The sequence below is a fragment of the Alosa sapidissima genome, chromosome 14 (genome assembly GCF_018492685.1).
Source record: "Alosa sapidissima isolate fAloSap1 chromosome 14, fAloSap1.pri, whole genome shotgun sequence".
In the NCBI taxonomy this organism is placed as follows: domain Eukaryota; kingdom Metazoa; phylum Chordata; class Actinopteri; order Clupeiformes; family Clupeidae; genus Alosa; species Alosa sapidissima.
In genome coordinates this window covers 10,764,291-10,787,465 of record NC_055970.1, presented here as the reverse complement: position 1 = coordinate 10,787,465, position 23,175 = coordinate 10,764,291, and the positions used below count along the sequence as shown (strand labels likewise).

Sequence of the window (23,175 nt, the reverse complement as noted above, 5' to 3'; positions counted from 1 at the left end):
CTGAAGCACAGCCGTGGGTATATCCTTTACCCACCCCACTCTCACTCGTGCCATAACGCTTACCTAAAACCATTACATAACGTAAGTTATGTCCATAACTATGGATCTATGAGACCGACCGATGACCGTCACCACGGTCTACACCTTGGATGATGCCATCCTTCTACCTTTTCTCGAGACCATTATATCAACAATGTCATGTGACTGACCTGTAGGCTGTCCCGCAGTAATATAATGCATTCAGGGATATGCCTCTTGCTCTTGCCTGGAACGCCTCAGCTCGTTCCGAGCGACAAGAGATGGTGACGGTCATCGGTCGGTCTCATAGATCCATAGTTATGGACATAACTTACGATCTATTTCGACCTCCCTCAGACCATCACCACGGTCTACACCTTGGATGACTAGTCCCAACAGTGTCGCGAGGACAGAAGACTACTCATCACCAGTCAGGTCGGCAACCAACATAACAGTGGAGCCGATAGTGGCGGATGTCACATTGACTCGTTAAAGTCTGGCAGGGATCCATGGAGTACTCCAGGATGCCGCTGCACATGCCACCAAGAGCAACCCCTTTCAATGGTACCCATGAGACGGCTATATTCCGTGTGGAATGAGCCGCCAGGCTTTAAGAGATTAGGAATCACACACACCTCCACTCTTGTATGTGAACATACAAAGGGGCAATAGACATCCACTCCTGCACACGGATGTGCGAGGGGAATATAGCAACAATCTCACCAGTTGCGCACAACAGTTAAGGGAGATAGTAATTTAACCAAACAAAAGGGCTTTCCACCTCCGGTGCTTGGGCTCTAACGCTGGAAAACGAAGTAAAGTGAATCTCCTCCCACCACATGTGAACACACCGTCTAGGCCGGCAGAGCCAAAATGACTCACTGTGCAGGAACACACTAAACTGGAGAACAAACTTCTTCTACTGCATGTGAACACACCATTTAGGATGGGAGAACAGAAAGACTTCTCAGTACGCGGACGTACTGCTAGACAGGAGAACAAAGATTTCCCACTACATGTGAACACTTGGCCTGCACGCCATTTAGGCTGAGAAAACAGAAACACTCACCAATGCGTGAACACACTGCCTAGGCAGACAAACATCCCCACTGCGTCTAAACGCCCTGTTTAGGCTAGAAACAGAGAGACTTACTATGCGCGAACACACAGCTCTAGCTACTCCTGCTGCATTTGAAAAGGCTGTTTAGGCCGCAGGACCAAAAAGGCTTATCGTGCGCGAACGCACTGCTTAAATAGGGAAATGTTAAGGTTAGCCGACTAGAATTAAAGACAAGCCGCAACCCACCGCGCGCGAACACGCCGTATAGGCCAGTAAACTTAGAGACTTACTGTGCGCGAACACACTGCTCAGACAGTGATACATACTGCCCAGTAAACAAAAAATACTTACTGTGCGCAAACACACTGCTTTCTTTACTCCTGCTGTATTTGACCCGCCGGTTCAGGCCGCCGGACCAAAAAGGCTTACCTTGCGCGAAAGCACTGCTTAAACTGGGAAATTAAGAGAGTCTAAACGGTTCTCATAACGTCCTTTTGCCAGCTATTGTTCACAGGCTGATAGGCCTACTCTAGCCTTGTTTGTTTGCACCACATTGACAACACAATATTAAGTTATTACAAGGAGCCTTCATTGTTAGGATATAGAAACATGTAATGAGTTGCTGCTAGCGTGACATTTCTGTTTGCAGTTTGCCATTAAAAGTGCAGTATGAGCATGGTAGCCACCTAGCTATCTGAATGGAATAGGCTGTTTCAATTGGCATTAAACGCATTAGTTTGTTAAACATTAGTCTGTTAACATTCATATTTGCAAGCCTCCAAGCACAGATGTCATCACTTTAAATCCTACCTGTTGCCGGACAGCAGTAGCCACATATAGAAAATACCAAATATATTATTTAATTTTTTTTACCATCTCTTTGGCGCCCCCATGGTGCTGCGCCCCTATGCGTCGCATATAGCGCATACCCACTTTTTGCGCCACTGGCTTTCCTCCTACTGCCTGTGAACACCGCCGTTTAGGCTGGATGAGCAGAACGACTCACTGTGCACAATGCACCGCTTAGGCTACGTTTTTTTTTTTTTTTTAAATTTAAGGCCATTTCAGCAACTAAGGCTTTTTAATGGCCAGAGCATTGTGTGTTATAGAAGCTTAAATATTTGTAAAACTATGCTAGTCAGAAATTCTTAAACCTTCAAAGGTGGGACAATGCACTGCTTAGATTGGATAACAAACTTTTCTCCCACTGCATCCTTACTATGCGCGAACACAGTACTCAGACAGAAAAACAAGCTGTATACCCACTGAGCACAAATGCGCTGTTTAGGCCAGCAAACCGTTTTAGCCGGGTTTTCGCGTGGAAGGCTCTGTAGAAATCTGGCACCCTATTCAACGAAGTTAAACTAAAAGAGCGTGCCGTTCACAGACACCAGAATGAAAGAGTTCACAGTAACGTTCATCCGGCAGTAGTAATACAGTACGTTCAGTTCACGTTCGCTCAAAATATGAACGAGTTCATGAACTTTCGTTCAATGAACACGTTCAGGCACAACACTGAGGAGGGGGGTAGCTGAAAGTTGACATCTGCCCTGACTGAATACTGATGAATAATGAAGCTGAGGCCCACTTGCGGCGCCGCAGTGAGTTCGTGGGCTACCGTTGCATTGTGGGAATGGAGTATTGGTGCGGCGGCTGTGGCCTGCGGGCCAGTTCTAATACTAATCAAATATCATCCCGGGGGCTGTAGATAAGGCCTAAGGCTGCGGGCCTTGACTTTGACATGTCTGTCATACTGCATGTGAACACACCGTTTATGGCTCCTACACACAGCTGCGTGCATTGCGTTGCTGGAGACGCATCCCATTCACTTTACATGGGCTCACGTCATCCGTTGCCGAACTGAATTGTGGGTCCGTTGCATCGCGTTTCTCCCGCCGCTCGCGTTGAGGAGTTCAGCTGTTGCTGCACCGACAGACGGCACCGGCCTATCAAGCCAATCTACGGACGGCACCAACCAATCACATTATGGTTTTACTTCAAGCCATGCATAGCTACTGTCGGGAACACCCACTGGCATGCGTTGACGGAACGCAGCTGTGTGTGGGAGCCGTTAGGCTGGAGGAACAGAAAGACTAACTGTGCGCGAACGCACTGCTTAGACAGGAGAACATCTTTTCCCATAATACTGTTGATTTAGGTCGGAAGACCAGAAGTGCATGCGCGACCATTGATTGTGCGCGAACGCACCGCTTGGAGAACAAGCCTTTTCTTCTAACCTACTGCATGTGAACACACAGTAAGCTAGTAAATTAAAAGACTTACTGTGCGCGAACACACTGCTTTAGCTATACAACTCCAAAAGCCCTTACGTTTCGTAATGAATTTAGGCTGATTACCATCCCTGCACACCTGTGTGTAAATCCTTAACAGGGCGAAAGTTAGTCTAGCTTTCTCTTGCTTCTCATTTACTGACTTGATACACTTGTTTATGTTAATTATGTTTTCATGGTATAAGTTAATGCTTTAATAAATTATTTATTTATTATTAATTACAAACGGTGTGGTCTCCCCTATGTCATTGCTACTGTGAGCCAGGTGGCCATGACAACCACCCTGCCATTTATCAGCCTTTGTTTTCTAAACAAAGCATCATTCAGGCGGCTTGTATGATCAAAAAGCGCGGAGAGAAACACAACAGGTGTCAATAATTAAACCGGCTACACTAGCTTGCATTCAACAAGCCGCCGGTAACGTTCTACCGTGAAGACGAAAGTAAACGCCTCACTAGAACGAATGTCAAAGGGAAAACCAGTTTGAATCCTCAGGGACCGAAGGCACCTGCACGATAATGTGGCGGATTACTGGCTTCTAATGAAATGAAATCATACTCACCGGTCTCAGAATTGAGGTGAGAAAGGCAAAGAGGAAGAGGCATGTCCCTGAATGCATTATATTACTGCGGGACGGCCTCCAGGTCAGTCACATGACATTGTTGATATAATGGTCTCGAGAAAAGGTAGAAGGATGGCATCATTCAAGGTGTGGACCGTGGTGACGGTCTGAGGGAGGTCGAAATAGATCAACAATCCTCATAACCCAACTGAAATCATTCTCACAGGTAATATCAGCCTTGTGGTGTTCTTTAGTGGCTAAGTTGTTTTAGCACCTGCACGTTATCTGTGTTTGTGCGGGTGTGTGCACATGTGGGTTGGCAGAGCGCTTTAATCTGCCTGCAGGGTGTGTGGTAGGGTCAGGTCACAGTGTTATTACACTGAATTACCATCCATTACGCACATGGCTGCTCTGTGCACCTAACACCCCCCAACACACACACACACACACACATCAGTATGCAGGCCAACTCACTCCGATCGTGATGTGGGAATTACACCCATTAGTCCTTGATGATCAAGTTCAACTATATCCACGCTCAGCTCTGCTCCGCTTGGCCACAAGGCACATTTGGTCCCCTAGATAACTTGCTCGTTAGGCCTGGACACGTGTGTTATGATCGTCTGGAAGTTGTTTCGGCACTGCATTGTTGCACAAGAATGGCATTATCCATTGTTCATTGCTCAGTGCGGTGCGGTGGTACATAAATGTTCTGCTCCCTTCCCTAAGCAGGCTAACACAGAGGATCAAGCAGCAGCTCCTGTGGACGGACATTATTAGGTGAAGAGGAGACTCATTATAGGATAATGAAGCATTAAATGAAATGAAAGCTGTGAAGTGAAGACAGACCTGAGTTGGCACGTATCTCATCACTTTGTCTCTCTCTCTCTCTCTCTGCCCCCCTCTCTATTTCTTTCTTTTTCTCTTTCTCTCTCTTCCCCCCTATCTCTCTCTTTCTCTCTCTTCCCCCCTCTCCCTCTTTGCTTTTATTTCCCTCTTCTCAACTCCCCTCCACACACACATCACCCAGTGACTTTTATGACAACTCAATAAAGGGTGCATAGCTCATCTACAGGGGAGAGGGAGGAGGAAGCCCTGCTTTAAATAGGACCATGTGAAAGAATACCCCAATCATTTTTGTACCTCTTGTTTCCTGCTATATGAGCCTGCGAATAGAAGTTCATGTTCCAAACCGAACCCCATGGCCTACTAAAACCGGGACTCTGTTCTCAAACATGATATACCTTCACATATCACCCTATGTTCCATTGCTCATTATGTAATGAGGGTTGTGCTGAAGTTTTTAATAACCTTTTCGTAATACTTACTAACAGTTTAATTATATAGCATATTTGAGCAGACTGCTACATGCAGTGTGTTCCTATTGACCGTTTCAAGAGAGTTCCATTATCAGCATCATAGTTGTTCCCACAAGGCTTCCGTTTTAACATTCCATATGTTATGTAAGTGATAACGGCCACCGAGGTGTCCTGTTATACGGAATTAAAGAGGCCCTATGCAACAATTTTAGCAAAAATGACATTAATTATGCAGGTTGAGAGTCGTTCTGATGGTTCTACAACAGCATTCCATTGTTGCGAAGCCTGCAGCCAAAGATTCTAGAGCGCTGCAACCGTCTTCCTACTATGGTTGTTATAGTTACCATTCATAAGCATTGATATGGAATGGTGTCCTGTTAGTCAGAATTAATAGCCACCCCACCAGCCAATCAGAAAAAAGTATTACTTCTCTCCAGGTGATAATGTATCTTAATGAAGCGGAAGTAGATTGGGAACGAAATAGAATGTTCAAGCATTGTTTTTGTTTTTCTTGTTGAAAGGGTCTATAGCTCAGCTGGGAGATCAAGACCCTAATGATAGCAATGCTGTCAGTTAGATACCCAGACTCTAGGAAGCACACACGCTGAGAAAAATGGCAAAAGACGCTGAGAAAAATGGTACAGTATTGAGAGTTTGGATAAATACTGTAAAAACTGTACAAAATATAAATATAGCCTACTGTATATTATTTAGTGAACTGAAATGAGCCACGGATATCACTGATTCTTTGATGTTCCCCTTATCTTTCTATCATGCTCTTGTACTGTCAGTGATCAACATACTGGACCAGAAGTTGTTAAAAGATTTAACACTTTTGTGACAGATGGACAGAAAGAGACAGAGAGAAAGGGGGAGAGAGTTTTGTAGAGTAAAAGAATTCTAGAATTCCCTGATACATTCGATGGACCTAGACATTCTTTAGTACACTCAATCCACACAACATTCATGTGACGATGCCTACTGAAGGGTTAATCCTGCTAAACAATTCAACAGTCATGTGACGATGCCTACTGAAGGGTTAATCATGCTAAACAGGATCCTGAGCAATCACTGTTGAGGAACTCTGAACTCTGCATTCCTTACCTTGAAATACCCATCAGTGGCTGTTTTGCCAGCATCCCTCTGGCTCATGCATCATGCATAAACTCCAAACCAGCAAATTAGGAGTGGCCCTGAGGCCCTGCGATCAATAGAGAGACTCAGCAAAACAACCAAAACCAGATAAATGACTTTGGCCTACAGATAAAAAGCAGCCTCAAATTTGCCCCATGATAAATGCCCTTCCCCATGATAGGGCTTAATAAAGGAAAACTTTAAATGTCAATGAAGGGTAAATTGAAATCCTTTCCTGCAATTGATTGTCTCTTGCTGAGATCGTAAGTAGGTCACAGAGGGGCTCCTGGTCCTAGCTAGTTAAGTCTAGCTGAGTCTAGTTAGTTATTAGCAAGTTAAAGGTGCTCTAAGCGATGCTGGGTAACGTCACTTCTGTTGACTTTCAAACAAAACAGAGAGCAAGCTCGCTACTTCCTCCCCCTCCCTCCCGTGCTGCTCCTGTGCAATTGAAACTCGGATTGTTTTTGTTGCCGTTTTTGGAGCCTGGGCTGTCCACAGAGATCGTGTTTTTTTTTACAGTGTATTCATGACACAGACAGCTAGCGGTTGGTTAGGTGATGTTTGCAGTAAGTGACATAAAATGTTTTAGCCTAAAAAATGCATGGCATCGCTTAGAGCACCTTTAAGGGTAGCCAACAAATCCCAAGGTTTATTTAAAGATTTCGATATTTGGCAAGGTAATGACAAGTTCACGGTAACCAGCCAGTCCCAAGGATTGCTTATACTGTAGATTACCATGCCTTATAAGAGGGGTTTCTAATTATTTTCATTTGTAAAGACTATTTATTAGATTAAATGTTTATATTTGTTTCCAGGCTCCATAACACATAGAAATACTGATTGTCTAGTTTTAACATGCCAGACAGACTCTGCGGCACAACTCAACTTGTCTTTGGCGTCTGATAGTTTAAGTCTCTAATGATAGTTTAGGCTCTGATGTTTCATGTTGCAGAAACTAATGCCAAGAAGTTAGGTTAACATCCTTGTAGCCTGGACTAAAGGGTGATGGAAGGTCAGTCTTTGGCTTCCTCTGGGCCACCCAGTGTGCTGCTGCGGTCAGAAGAACAAGCCTCCTCATTAGCCTCTGAAAGTCTGTATATGGCTCAGCTGAGAATGTTCAATCAGATTGTTTCCTTGCAGACTACTAGGGGAAAAGATGGTTAAACCAGGATTCTTTTAGATCAGTCAATCGTTTGAAATTGTTAAGATCCTCCTTATTTTGGTCACTCATTATTTTCTGTCTTTTGTTTTGCTTTGGAATTTGAATTGTGTTATTGCCTTCTCATTTGACTGAACATTGTGGTGGTTCTCCACTAAATGAATGAGCTGCAATCCTTATCTGTGTATGTGAATGGGGAAACACAATCATTTCACTGAATATGAGGGTCGGAAAGTCAGAAAGTAATTTTTCTTAAAATGAACACTTTCCCTTTTGATGTTATCAAGTCATTCATTCCGAAGGCAATACCATCCTGTGAGCTTGCTGGATTACATTTTTGGTTTGCACTGCTGTCGGTCTTTCCTTTCTTTTTTGGCAATCAGAAACAGCAAGGGAAGTAATAACGGGTTTTTATAGCAAAACCGAAGCTCAGCCAGGAATTATGAAAGGAATTTTGCCGAATTAGGCTGCATGCATTTTCTCAGTTTGCGCAGTCGAAGCCGCTGCTGTCGGGTCGGTCTGCCTCTTTTTTTTGTTCACGAGCTGATGAAAACCTTTCATGATAACATGCGTGCGTGATTTTCTGGTGGCGTTACAGAAGGACTGGCAGATGCCCTTTGGCAAGGTGTGATTGCACAACGGCTCCATCCGCTGCTGGAGGGCATGATAAGGAGAGTGCTTGGAGTGGGCAGAGGAAAAGAGTCATTTGATGTGTATTTTACTAGCTAGCCACCTGTTTTATGGGCAACATTTCTGTCCAGAACTTGGGAATTGTTTTTGCCCCTATGTCTATTTTTCTTTATTTTCCAAGTATCTTTTTTTTGGTCTCGGCAATGTACAGTATAACACGATGGCAGTTCTACCTGGGCACAGTGGTGACCAAGAATGGGATGTGATTGTGCAAACAGCCGATCTCAGCATCTGTGTGTGGCCTAATGGGGCAGGAAATGTTATTGCTTTCAGCCGTGTTGCTTCCCCATCCTACAAACGTCCAGGAAGATAGCAGCCACTGTAGCGCAGACCGTCCTGCCACTTCCACAGAGTACAGCAAAATGAAATGGAAATATCCTGCAGCCGGTAGATGATCGGGTCAGCTCATATTTGTCATCCCCTGCAGACACTTTCCTCCACATTATACACGTTCACACACATAAATTATGTCACTTTAGTCCAGACAATTTATTTTTTTCTTCACCATTATCATCTTCAAAGCAGCTCTGACTCACATCATGGCATGCTGGAAGTGATATGGATTTTGCACAGAGTGTGGGAGGGAGTGTTTGTGTGTGTGTGCGTGTCTGTGTGTGTTTGTGCGTGTGTCTGTGTGTGTGTGTGTGTGTGTGTGTGTGTTTGTGCGAGTGTGTGTGTGTGTGTGTGTGTGTGTGTGCTTGTGTGTAATTAGAACTCAGCAGACTTCAGGGAGATCAGTCAGAGTGGAGCTCAAAGTTCTTCTTTCTAGACCCTCTGCCATCACGTGTCTAACCACACAGAGGATCAAAATCACCCTGATTTCAGTTGAAGAGGTTAATTAGGACCATGCAACACGTGTTTGAAATCTGCGGCTATGTCTCTGTCTGACAGGCCTCAGTTGCATTTGTAATTACTCCCGTAGCTAGAGGAGAGGGGCATGTTGTTTGAAATGTCAGTGCTGTCCTCAGGAGCCAAAGGGCATAATTCTTGGCTGTACCTAAGCAGATGTACTCAATCAGATTTCATTAGGAAGTATCGAATTAGCAACAGGTATAAGACAGGCTTGAAGCTGTTAGTTTTGTGTGCTGTGCTGTTGGGCTTTCCCTGCAGGCTGGTGTTCACTCTGTTGAAGTCCCAGTCCCAGCGGTGTGCCTCCTCCCTTTCCTCTCCCGTGGGCTCAATCTGTATTCGGGGGGCTGTTATTATTCACAACCATAAGTGTTATTTCCAGTGGCAAGATGGAGATTTATTCCACCTCCTAACATGCTGTACCAGCTCGCTGGATCCATTTGCACCTAATGTAGCACTGTTGGCAGCGCAGGTCATATGTGATTCTCTCTGCCTGCTCTGTTTGTTTTTTCTTTTTTTCTTCCAAGAGTGATATGATGCCACCACAACCTTTCTCTATCACTCTCTTTGAATCTGGGTCTAAAGCATGGCTCCGCAAAAGGTTAACTGGAAGAATGTTAAAATAGACTTGGCCCCATTTCAGGTGTATCAAGTACCCCCCCCCCCCCCCTTCTGTGTTTGTTTTGGCCCCGGTGTTTTAATCCTCCAGTGGTCTGTCCTCTCCTGCTCTCTGTCTCTGAGCGAGTGGGCCAGTCTTGACCTTAACCAGCACATTGTCATTTCTCTTAATTTGTAGCCTGCTTATTAAATTGGAGGCAGCACTGGTGTAGTAAACAGAAAACAAAACACTCTCAAATGTCTAGACACTGAAAATGACATAGCGTTCAAATTGTGTCCGTATACTGACTTACTTCCAAAAAATGAAATGTTAAGTGTGAGTGTTTTTCTGTTTACTATCGCAATTACGTGATGGCTCAAATTAGTTTACGTGGAGTCGATTGCACCAACTTTTCTGCATGTAACACTGTGGATTAGGAGCCTCTCATGGATGCAGGCTTTATTCAGGTCCAGAGAAACAAAGGTTTTGTCTGAGTAAACAGATTTCTCTTCGAGTTGGACTGAGCATACTAAACATTGGGAAGTGCCTTGCTGTAGGCCTGTTAATATTATGCATTGTTAATGCTACCGCTGTCTCTTTTGCCACCGTCTCTTTGTTGCAAATCAAATGAAAGGCTGCTGATGTATGCAGTTATGTAGATATGACAGTGCCCAATAGTTAGAAGAGCATTTCATGACCTTGGGCAGAGTTTGCTGTGTGCTTCAGTAAGTAGTCTACTGTTAATTAGCTTACAGACCTAGTGTTTTTCTCAATTTTAATTCTCTCAAAATGCAGTTGCTGGTGGGTTGATGAAAGGCAAGCTGTTTAAGAACCGTTATGGAAAACAGATATACTTTATTCTTTATTCTTTATTTCAAGGATAGCCCCTAATGCTATGCCCTCATGTGTCTGACGGGAAACTCTTTACATTTCGGGTTTGTAGCTATAGCGACGCTGGTGATTGCTCCACTTCTTGGAAGAGCCATGTCGAAAAAGAGATCAGGGTTCTTCTCTCATCAACTTGAGCCCCTCCTTTCTAGTGCTTGGATAGGGAGTCAGTCATTTTTCTGTTGCCGAGTAACATCAGGCCAGTTATTCTGTGCAGGTGTTAGTGCACCTGCTGTGCCTGACGCTTGGCTTTCTTTGTTTTATGTGTCACTGTGGTACATACAATTATTATTATTAAGTGTGCTTGCAAAGCAGCACACTTATTGTTCTTCTTAAGTTTTATTAAGTGTCCTTGCAATTTTTTAAAGTGTGCTTGCAAAGCACCACACTTATTGTTCTTCTTAAGTTTTATTTTTCCCGTCTCTCTAATTTTTTGTCAGCTCTAGCGCCTAGGCCCTTTGAGACAGAGACACCGTTCCAACTTTAAAACGTCCGGTCAGTACCAGTGTAAGTTGCTCGCGAAGATGATGTCAGGTGGGCGTGTCATTCGTCCGCCATATTGGATTGAACAGAAAGCGAAACTAAATTTTCACAGGTCACAAATTTGGTCCGAACGCCACGAAACTTGACGTACATTATCCTTGGACCAAGCCTCACAAAAGTTACCAGAAGGATTTTTGATTTTCGAAAGCGTTTGCCTGTCACAGCCAAACGAAATCGGCGGCGAAGCTCCGAAACAGGAAGTCGTCCATATCTCAGGAACACTGTCACATATCGATACCAAATTTTGTATTTGAACTCGGGACTCCAATGTGAGGGTGCATAAGCTAAAAAAAAGAAAACATTCCAAAAGTTTCCAGCATTTGGCAAACAACCCCCCCCCCCCCCCGTATTTGGTAACTATTACCTCCCACATTTGCAGTTGTACATCTATCACAATGCCTTCCAAGTATGCACAATGTCTCTGGGCAGCCACAATGTCTCCGGGCAACCTTGCCCAATCATGAAATCCTTACTCAGCCATGGGATAGTATGGACTTACGAACTGAAATGATAAGGAGGACATTAGCTATTTATTGCTGACGTAGTACAGTTATTTTCACATTGACAGTATTCAAATAAAATGTTTCATTATTGTTAAATATCATGATGGGAGAGTATTATTAAAAATGTTACAAGTATGCAAATGCATATGTTTACGGGCATTTAGGTTATACTTTGTTGTTTTGTTGTAAAGACATGCAAGGCATTCTGGGCCATGTAATGAACAGTGGTCGGCAGCACTCCATACGTATTAATATGAATAGGTGTTTCTGTAAACCTAGGGACAATAAACAGCTATCTCTGTTACAAAAACGAGCTGGTAATCGCTCATTGAAGAGGGAACTATGATAAAAAGATCGTTTTCCTAAAAGCATGGAGTTGACGAAAGAATAAGCAGGAAATGTCACGTTAATGTAGCCTACATCTGAACTCTAGGTGGCAACATTGTATTACATTTCACTAAATACTGTACGTGTGAGCTTCACAAGTAAGGAAGGTGCAAATATTATGTAATTTATCATGGGAAATTATTGGAAATGTTATTTCTTGTTTATTCTAATTGCAAACCACACACATCCATTCGTAATCACACGTACACTTTTAATACCTTGAAAAGACTCTCACTTCGTTTTTATTGATGTTGCCTAGCAACGCAGCCTTTAGAGCAAAGATTCTAGAACAGAGCTTCAGAGAGACACGTTTTGAGTTCGTGGCCAAGTACCTAAAATATCGGTTTCCATGTGTATGTGCTGGATGGTGTGCTTCCTTTATGAAAGTAAGTGTTTTATAGAGTTACAGACATAATGAGTCATGTTGTAGTGGTCAACATAAATGTGCCCCTTCTGTTATTAGAATGCTAAGCGGAGAAGCATGCTAAGCAGAGATTTAGTATCATTAATTTCGTGTGTGGCTAGCTATAGGGAGGAGATGTATGTTGCTAATTGGGATTTATGTTGTTTAGCAAAATGCCATGGTCATTTGATATGAGATGCTTGCACTCGTAACTTCATCACTTGTAACTTTAGGACTGCTATTTAGCACTTTAGCCCTAAAAGTAGCACCTAAGTCTATGACATCTTAAAAGAAGTGGCGAGGACTCCTAACTCCTATTCACCCCTTGCAAGTGACGTCACGTTTTGTTAGCGCCACAGCAAAATAGCCTAGTGGACGGCAAGAACACGAATCAAATCAATGGGTTGTAATGGGACATATCGCACAGCTAGGAGATTATAGTGAGATTTAACCGTAGTAATGCCCTTCCACGACTGTTGGCTTATTGTTTGGAATACAACAACATCCCATGTTCTTGCATAGATATATTTTGGTTTGTTTTCTTTGTGTTTCGGGAGTATTTGAACCACAATTGCATGCTTATCTCCTCAATGTATGAAGCACAGCAGCGGTTGCTATAGCAACCATAGACTCTGAACAGGACGGCAGATAGCACTTAGGCAAAGTCTTTGGCAAGATTTGAATGTAAACAGATAATACCGTTCAAGTTTTTTTTAAATTTCCTATTTCTTTCTATTCTTTAACTTAAGACATGTAAGAAGTAAGTTTATTCGCTGGGCAACGTACAAACTGACGAGTTACATTAGCCCTAGCACTATGAGCTACGATAAACGTTCGCTAGAATAGCTAGCTTCTAAGTGTGGCAGCTAGTTATTATTTCATGTTCTGATATGACATTCTTAACGTTTTGACTATGTTACAACTGATAAAAGCAAGACAAATAAAGTAACCAAATCGCTTTGCAATATTTTAGTCCAGAAATACTTATGGGTGTTCATTTACCATAATGTTAATTACAGTAGCCTAACGTAACGTTATCTCCCCTTGCTGTTACCACCAGTTTTAATAACTTTACATTTGCGATCATGACCCATTTCATCTAACAACACCACTGGCATCTTCTTTGACTATCAGACCCCAAACAGCAATACATTGAACTACAAAGATGTTATAGTAATGGTGTTCAGTTCATCATAATCTTTATGACATAATGTAATTTGCCGTCCATCTCCCATCTTTTTGCCGTCCAGCATGGAGCCGTCACGTGACTTAAGTCACGTGTCTGCAAGGGGTGAATACATAGATTTCTATGGAACGTCACGAAAACATGCGTGGGCAACCAAGAGGCAGAAAGCACCATACAGCATAGAGCAATGCAAAAGAGCAAAATAATAAAATGAGTTTTTGTGCTAAAGCACAATTAGGTTAAGTTTATAACGTTGTGGACGGCCACCAAGCGACTTCTGCCTCAAGGCTGCGCGCGCATCTAGTTTTGTTGGTAAACGGGAAACCCGTGCCGACGCGATGTTTTGTACAGGAGCTTCCAATCGCGAGGGAACTTTCATTGTAGGCATAACTAAGGGATGCAATAACACCACCAACAACCAAAACTAGCCTACTCATTGTCAACATGTACATTAAATGATCATGTAAATCAAATTCAAATGTTTTCTTCGCAAACGTAGGTATAGGCATATGGTGACAGATTAATTTAATAATGCTGCTGTGTGAATCACGGTAAGCGCAAATGAAGTGGCCACTTCTTAACGGGACGCACTGTATGGAAGTGGCCTAAGTAAAATCAGAGAATGTCTAATAAGGGGAGAACTGCCACTCTCGGAAAACTTCCGGTTTCTGAACTGGTTGCAGTTCCTTCTGTGGTTCCACATGAGGGCACTCGTCCACGAGTGCAGAATGCATGGAGGTCTATGGAGCTGTACCCCTCAAAATCCACTTTATTCGGGATATAATTTTTTTTCAAGTAATTTGAGTATTGTATTCGAAAGGGGAGGCAAAGAAAATACACTTGGTTGAGTATTATATTTTTTAAAGTCACTTAATTGTTCTTAAAAGCCTTTCAAATGTGTCAATGACGTCATTCATTAGCACAATGCTAGCGTGTTATGTGCAACAACGACCCAACCTGTAAGAAATCAAAAGGACATAAGTACTCGTTCATTCAACTTTTGACCTATAACCCATGTTGAAGTTATGCAAACTACAATCAAATCTGAGATTTGTCAACGACAATCAGGTGAAAGAGACAATTTTAGCCGTCTAGCTCCATTGACTCCCATTCATTCTGCACTCATGGCGATCGCCCCCAGTGGAACTCTGGTGGAACTGCATCCAAAATTCGGTACAATGGGACTTAATACGGAGTGGCAAGAAAGAGATGTTTCAAATAAGATAAGGTTAATCAGAATTCTACGATATGCCCGCTTGACAACGGCAGAGATAGAACTGGCCTTTGGCCATAGCAACCATCCATTTAGAACGATTGGCCTTCATAGCAACCAAAGATCTGAGCTGTGTTGCAATGTGAGGCAAAGTATAGAAAGGTGATGAAATATACAGAGACGGGTCAAGAAATATAGTGCAATGTAGACAGTAGTATACAGCTGATTTACAGACAGTGGTTTAGAGTTATATGAAGTATTCCTTTATTCTGAGATACATCTGAGATAGACTACATTAGGCTCTCAAAACAACCCCAGGCTCACAAAACAATCCGAAACAGACATAAGGTCTTTATAGAGCAAATCCATATAGATTATTTGTCAAATAAACCAGTAAAACATAATTTGTGGGATGGAATATATAACATTCACAATCATAGCATCATTTTTTTTAAATAAATCAGTGAAAAAGTATCCTGACAAACAAGCAGCTTTTTAATGCCTTGGTCATATTTCATAATTTCAATTCCTCTGTAGGTTACCTGATAGCCCAGTTTGAGAGGCGCAAGACGCGTGACATTATTTATTTTTGCAGTGTGGAAGAATTTTTTAGACTAAAGATGTATAAATACTGAGAGTCTGAAATAAGGTTTGTCTTTCTTGTTAGTAGTTTATTAATCTCTGCGCAGAGAGGTCTCATAAGCATCAGGCTATCAGGATACAGAGACAACGTCTGTGCACACACACATTTATATCTCGTACAGTATCATAATCTCATTGTATCATTGTATCATTACACATGACTTGGTCAATATAATGGGTTATTTAAGAATCAAGGACATTAAGAACATTTCTAACGTCATACAACACATGATTTGCCATCGGACCATTAGTTATTGAAACAGAAGTATCAAATAATAAGAACTAATAAAAACTTTAAGAACTAGATTAGTGTCAAACAGAAAGAGTGAATTCACACTGCATTAGAAGTATCAATTATAAGGAACATCACGAGCTAGGCTAAACACAGGAGAGTCCATTCAAAAGTGTGAAATCATACAGAAACACAAGTATCAAATCAAAGGTTAAGGTCTCTCTTTGTCATTTTCCCCTCACAGCACCCAATCACTGCTGTCATTTTATTTTATTGATTTGATCTCAGTCATAGAAGCTAAATTTGAAGACAGGCCAAAGGTAAAATCCAACGAACCGCATTCAACCCGCAAGCCAATAGTTGAATAGCCCTCTCCTAGAACTTTTGAGATATTGCCACTGCTCCAACACTGAAAGGCACTGTTACAATGCCTGGATCAAGCCAGGTTCAGCATAGCGTATGCCACTGTCTGCTCACGTTGGTGACCGGACCAGGGCAAGCACACTTTCGCAGTTCCCACCGGAAATGCAGTCTAGTTATTATTATTATTATTATTATTATTATTATTATTATTATTATTATTATTATTATTACTACTACTACTACTACTACTACTACTAGTAGTAGTATTAGTAGTAGTAATATAATCTTATTATTAATTAAGCTATTCATTTGAATGATAATGTAATGTGTATTGATATAGTTTGGACAAATGCATCTGCTAGGTAACAAGAATATCCCAGGTGTATCAACTCAGCCAAGCAGCGCTTGAGAGAGCGGTTGAGTATGATGCATCCCACCTCAGGGTTGCTGCCCGCCTGGTGTACGAGGAGAAACACATGGCCTGCCAACACTATTCAATTTAATTCAATTCAAGTTTATTCATATAGCACATTTCATTTGGCATACACAGACTCAATGTGCTCAATGTGCACTACAGCTGGATGAAGAGATTCTAAGTGTCTATCATCCTGATGTTGTACACTGTCCATCACACAACCTCTCACTCCAGTGGCAATTTTAGTCATGTTCATTTCAGTGCAGGAACAATAGCACACTCTCAGAGATGAGACAGCACTGACAGCTGAAAAGGCATGAGTGGATGCTTGGTTTGATAATAGAAAACCTTTCCTGTTTGTTTGTTTATTTATTTTGGACTGTAGCGGTACAGTAGGTGAGCAGGAAAGCATGGCCGTGGAGATATCCATAGCACTGGCCAGTGTTTTTTTTTTTTGTTTGGGGGGGGGGGTGTAAGACTGTCATGCTTGAGGGGAGTTTCTCAGCCTCAAGATCCCATTTCCTCGGGAGGACAAAGAGAAAATTGACATGTACACAGTCTCCTGCTTCTCTATTGGATTTGCCCATATTATTTACACTTATTGGATCTGTGTTGCTGCCAGCACCTCTTTGTATAGGAGTTGACCTGTCTCTCAGTCCACAGAGTGGATCTGTCAACAACAAAGTGTCATCTTTGGCTCGCCGCACTGTTTGTTGTTTTCATGAAGCCCTCTTTTAGGAAGGCAATATGTCAGTCTCTATGTGAACATGGTTGTGAATTACGGATGGTTATCAGTGTCAGTGTGTGTGTGTGCGTGCGTGTTTGTGTACTGTAGGGGTGTTTGTACAAATGTGTGTTTTCATACTGTAGGCTTTGTGTTTTTGTTTTCTTGCAGGATATATGAGCGTGTGATAGATCCTCCCCAAATGAATCTGACCCCTGGTAGTGGAGTGTGGCTTGGGCAGCACAGCCACAAACATGGCCTGTTCAAGGTAAATTCACTGTATTCTATTTGTGTTTCTCATTCTGTCAGTTTGGCATTTATGTGAGTAAGTCAGTTAAGGGTTAAAGTGATGATGTCACTGGCTTTCAGCTCTTACCTAGACGAATTAACAGATGACTTTTGCCCATTACAATGAACATGTCTTTACTGCTTTTCTACACTGGTCATGCAAAGCACATTTTTCATTTAATACTGTCCCGGCATTCTGTCATTGTGGTTGCTGGTATGAGGTGTTACATTTTCAGTGCAAATTCTCCCGTTTTATTTACCTAAGTTCCGTTCAAATGACCCTCTTTGATATTTCAAGTCAAATATTTAGCTGGTTGAGTATCTCCTTGCTAATATGATTTTTATGTGCTTGCAAATATACTTGAAAGATAGATGAAAGATTGAGGCAATTAATGATTTATTGTGTAGCCAGTGTCTGAAGATCAGTCCTCATACTTCTGCTCCATACATCATTATAGTGTTAATGTTTTTGAGACCAAATGAGATCAAAAGGCAAAAGAAAAGGACTATTTCTGTCTCTTTGGCTTAATGTAATGGACCAACAACTCCAATAATATAAACATTGATAGCAGTGCTACAAGAAGGTGTACAATTCCTGGCTTTTGTGGGTCCCAGCTGTTTGGCCTGACCTGACAGACCACCCCCATCAACCAGTGAATTAGCCTGGTTATTCATCTTGGTGGAGAAGTATATTGATTCTCCCCTTGCTGCAGCCTGGAACAGATCAATGTGTGCTTCTGAAACACTGTGTCCTGAACAGCAGCCGTTTTCTCTCTCTTTACCTGCCACCCTGCCCTGCCCCACACACCCTGCCCTGCCCCACACACCCTGCCCTGCCCCACACACGGTGCACCTGCCCTGGCCTGCCCTGCCCCACACACGGTGCACCTGCCCTGCCCTGCCCCACACACGATGCACCTGCCCTGCCCCACACACCCTGCCCTGCCCCACACACGGTGCACCTGCCCTGCCCTGCCCTGCCCCACACACGATGCACCTGCCCTGCCCCACACACCCTGCCCTGCCCCACACACGGTGCACCTGCCCTGCCCTGCCCTGCCTCACATACGGTGCACCTGCCACCCTACCCCACACACGGTGCCCCTGCCACCCTACCGCACACACGGTGCCCCTTCGCCCTGCCATGCCCCACACACGGTGCCACGGTGTGTGGGTGTGGTGTGTGTGTGTGGTGTGTGTGTGTGTGTGTGTGTGTGTGTGTGTTTCCTCCACGACCCTGTTTACCGATAGTCTGTATTTGCTCTTTCATTTCTGGGGTTTCACCTTTGGTACATTATGCACATCAGCCAGATGGTGCACAACACCAGAGACCACTGAGGAGCTTCATGTGTGAAGGAAAGAGGAGGGAGGCCGTAGCATGGGAGCTGTAATTGTTATGATAATTAATCTGCAACTTCATAGGCTCCGCTATTATAACTAAAAGGCACAATCTGTGTGCAACATTTGGAGCAATCAGTACCAAAATAATTTACATTACATTACTAATGATCTTTACTAATGCTGGCAGAGGATGTGCTGTGGATGGCCTGAAAGAAATATGTCTGTCCTCTGGACGATTTGTTTTAGATGTCCTCCTCTGCATTTATTGTTATTCAGTCCAAATTATATGCCTTGCTGATGCCTTTTAAAACTAGTAATCAGAGGAGTTCAAGAGACGGGGGAGGATTGTTGGAAGGATGAGGAGGCCTGAAAAGACCTTCTACTTGGAAGAGGGAGAATCTGGCATTGTTTTGCAGCCCATTAAAGATCCTCCCTAAGTCAAGGGCTTGGTTGGAGAGATAATGAGACAAGCTAAAGAGGCTTTGAATAAAACAAATACTAAAACTATGACTTTGGGCTGTGAGGTAGTCCATGCTCCTTTATGAGAGCTCAAATCTCCTGGGCGCCCCTCTTTGCAAAAAAAGAGGATTGTAATAAATTATCCTTATCTCTGAATGATTATAACAACGACCTACTGTAGAGCACACAAGAAATATTGTATGAGTTTTACAATGGCTGGACAAGATAAAATTCCATTCTTTGGTAATATTACTCCTTTTGTAGATCACTGACATCTGTAGAAGACAGGATTAAAGTGAGAAAGAACGGTTTTGTGGAAAAGCCTTAATTGGAATAAAAGCAGAGGGGCCCTGTGACTTGGTTTTCTTTGTGCTCTATGTGTCGTCTGTCTTTTTTGGTCCCTGCTTTTTCCTCCTGCTATCTCTTCTTCCCCACCCCCACCCCCTCTCTCCCTCTCTCTGCTGTTTTTTCCATCTTTCAGTGCAGGATTGTTAATTAGAGCTAGTGGAACTGGAACGATTAGTCCTTCACTAAAGAGTGGGTATGTGTTTACAGGGAGGCAATAATGAAGTGATGTTTCCCTTACCATTCCACCCAGCTCTGCCTTTGTGAAGTTCTGGCCGTCTCGGATCACCTGCCAGCTGCTGATTTATTAGCTCTTTGCCTTGAGAAAGTGTCTGTTCATCGATGGTGGTGTGAGCAGGGAGTTCATCACGGTGGCACAGTGGCTATGTGTTGTTGAGAGGCTATGAAATGGCTCAGTGCAGTTATAAGGTGCAGCAATTATCAGAAAAGCTCGACCCCCCTATGGCGAATGACCTTATTCCTCCCAGTACACATGAATAGGGCTGGGGGCACACACACACACACACACACACACACACACACACACACACACACACACACACACACACACACACACACACACACACACTTGTGTGAATATACAAATACATAAAAGAACATTAATAAATGGATACAAGTGCCCATAAATCATAGCACAGAGCCACACACAAACGTTACGTAATTAGCCGAGTGAAGTCAGTCTGCAATTGTGGCCGACGGTTATTTTGCGTAGCCTGCTCAGTAGACCGTGCAGGGCAGGGTTTGCCCCCCTGAGACGTGCTGTCCTGTTTGGTCCTTTTCACTGTTATTGCTCTGGACCTGGCAGGACCAAAGCAAATGGGCTGCATTTGTTCCTCTGTGGTCTGGAGACAAACCTGCCTCCTAAACCACGCAGCAGATTCCCAGTCATGAGTCCCATTTTGCACGATGTGACCGCAAACACTCCTCACTGACCATTCAGAATGAGACTCCCCGCACATCTGCACAGCCAGAGTGGACAGCCCCTCTGCGGCCTGTGAGTCTCCCAAGGAGACTCATAAAGAACTATTCTGTTTTATCTCCACACACACACAGTGGCTTATGGATGAGACTTCAGGTACAAGCTCTATCTCTCTCTCTCTCTCTCTCTCTCTCTCTCTCTCTCTCTCTCTTTCTCTCACACACACAACACACACACACACACACACACACACACACACACACACACACACACATATTCTTTCGCCAGTCTACCCCAATAATGGCTTTCCAGATATCTCGAAAGAGCACGTGTGGACAACAAATTTAGCATTGCATTCATCTAATGGGAAAGCACTCGATCACATTTATCTTGTGTGAATGTGTGTGTGTGTGTGTGTGTGTGTGTGTGTGTGCCTGCCTGATGTCCAGGCAGAGAGGAAGTGAGGCGCGTGACGGAGGCGCCTTGCAAGCCCTGAGCCTCAGATGGTTGTGAGGCTGGAGAGCTGGCTTGCTTTAAAGAACAAACGCACCTTTGCTGGTGGACCCACTGCTCATCATTTCACTTCTCCTTATTTCCAGGGGATTATGCAAGATGTCAAATTCATTTTCGCACCAAACGGATACATAACCCAGTGCCCAAACCTCAACCGCAGTAAGTATGAGAGAGCCTTGGGGCCTCTTGTGTTTAAAATGCATGTTCCTTACTCACATACAGAGTAATAACAGGTTCTAACAATGTTTTGTCACTCTCTTATTAGTTTATTACATTGTTATTACTACTTTGAGTTCTTTATTATTCCCACAGGTGTCTGTAAAACCTAATTACGGCAGTTGTTTAACACAGGCACATATGGTGTAAATATATGTGTAATGAAAGTCCCCTTTAAAGTGACACATTAAGAGCTGGCATGTCTGTGCATATCTCTGGCATGTTGACCTTGCCAAATGGCCCCCAGTTTAGACAGCTCTCTTGTGCTCTCTTCTCAGTTGGACATGGAGTCCCAAGCATGGCAATTAAAGCAGGACTCATTCCATTCCTTGCTGTATTTCAGGAGCTGTTGTTTGAGTGAAATCAACAACACAAAAGTTCTAGATAACTTAGAGCTACAGTATAGTAGCCTGGTATCACCAGACCATTCACTTCGGCAAGAGGGTCAGGTTACTCTCCATTGGGAAATGTTTCCATTATCCTAGCATTCTAATGGGCGTAGACTTTGCATTACCTTTGAAATCGTTGCTCTCTCAATTACAAAATACAAGTCATCTTTTGGTCGCTGATTGGTCAGCCATCCTGGTGACTGAGGGAAACGTAGCCACACTAGTATCTCAGTGAGATGAAAATGAGCTAAGTTATTAGGCAGGCGGGGCCAGGCAGTATAGTGCTGCATTATATGTATTTCTGTCAACAATGAAAACCTCAGTGGGCTATCTTTTCTTCTAGTGTCAGCATTATATTTCCATTGTGGTTATGTAGTTCAGGTATGATCTGTATACTTATCTTTATACCATTACTTATGCTACCCATTCATCATATAAACAACAATAGGAGAAGACAGCAGAAGCAGGGGCAGCACAGCTGCTGTGCGTGTGTTGTGCTAAACATGCATTGTTAATGTGGTGCAGTTTACTGCTCCGGCAAGGCCCATGTCTAGCTCAGGGGTGCACAATCAGTGGAACACTTCCAGGCCTTCATCTCCACCCATTATGCCTGATTTACCTTTTAGTTAGTCAGTTAGTGTGTCTTGTTCTCTTTTGAAGCCATATACTGTTTGACCACTATAAACTGTTGAGATACTCCTAAAGTGAAAGTCTATTATCATTACACATTGTCCTAGTAATGTTATGTAATTTCAATGAGACGGATTTCATGTTATAACACCATGCCCTCCCTTTCCTATCTACTTTGTCCTCTGTCTGTCTCTCTTTCTCTCTGTCTCTCTCTCTCTCTCTTTCTCTTTCTCTCTCTTTCTCTCTCTCTCTCTCCCCCTCTCTCTCTCTCTTTCTCTCTCTCTCTCTCTCTCTCTCTCTTTCTCTCTCTCTGCTTGTTTCCTTTTGTCCTATTGAGCCTGTCCCACATGTAGTGATTTCTTAAGCCTTGTGCAAGGCATCATGGATCTGCAGGAACTGCTGGCTAAAATGACATTAAAGGTAAGTGTGCTTCATACTTCATACCACTCCACACACACACACACGCACGCACACACACACACACACACACACACACACACACACAACCACACACACACACACACACACACACACACAGAAAAAAGCTTGTCCATGGCCCGCACTACAGCTACATGTAGTCTCCAAGCGCTCTGACATGCAGTATTCTGTACAGAAGGTGAGAGACACCAAACAGCCCAGCCGGTGTCATCCACACACTCCATTGTATTGACTAGTCCCTCTCTTTTCTCTGCTGACGCACATCATTGGCTACTTTGACTATTCCTTGACCATTCCTTGCCTGTTACATTACCTCCAACTTTTCATTGTAGCACTTGCATTCATTTTTCTGTGGCCCTGTAATATTAAACCAAGGATAGACTTGTACTGCTAACACACTCTTGTGGTGTGTGACCGTGAGAGTTCCTTTCATGTCA

The 23,175-nt window shown here is 43.2% G+C and overlaps 1 protein-coding gene across 2 annotated transcripts in view; it reads left to right on the top strand.

The window, feature by feature from the left end:
* Nucleotides 1–23,175, top strand: part of LOC121681975 (protein kinase C-binding protein NELL1-like) — a 168,626-nt gene that overhangs the window by 40,927 nt on the left and 104,524 nt on the right. The window contains exons 1-4 of one of the 2 annotated variants that reach the window (XM_042061944.1): nt 12,349–12,387; nt 17,351–17,447; nt 21,152–21,224; nt 22,638–22,720. In XM_042061944.1, the coding sequence (XP_041917878.1) occupies nt 17,382–17,447; nt 21,152–21,224; nt 22,638–22,720 (222 nt within the window). In that variant the 5' untranslated portion in view covers nt 12,349–12,387; nt 17,351–17,381. Of the gene's footprint in view, nt 1–12,348; nt 12,388–17,350; nt 17,448–21,151; nt 21,225–22,637; nt 22,721–23,175 lie in introns of those variants that run through there. The other variant, XM_042061943.1, reaches the window with a different exon arrangement.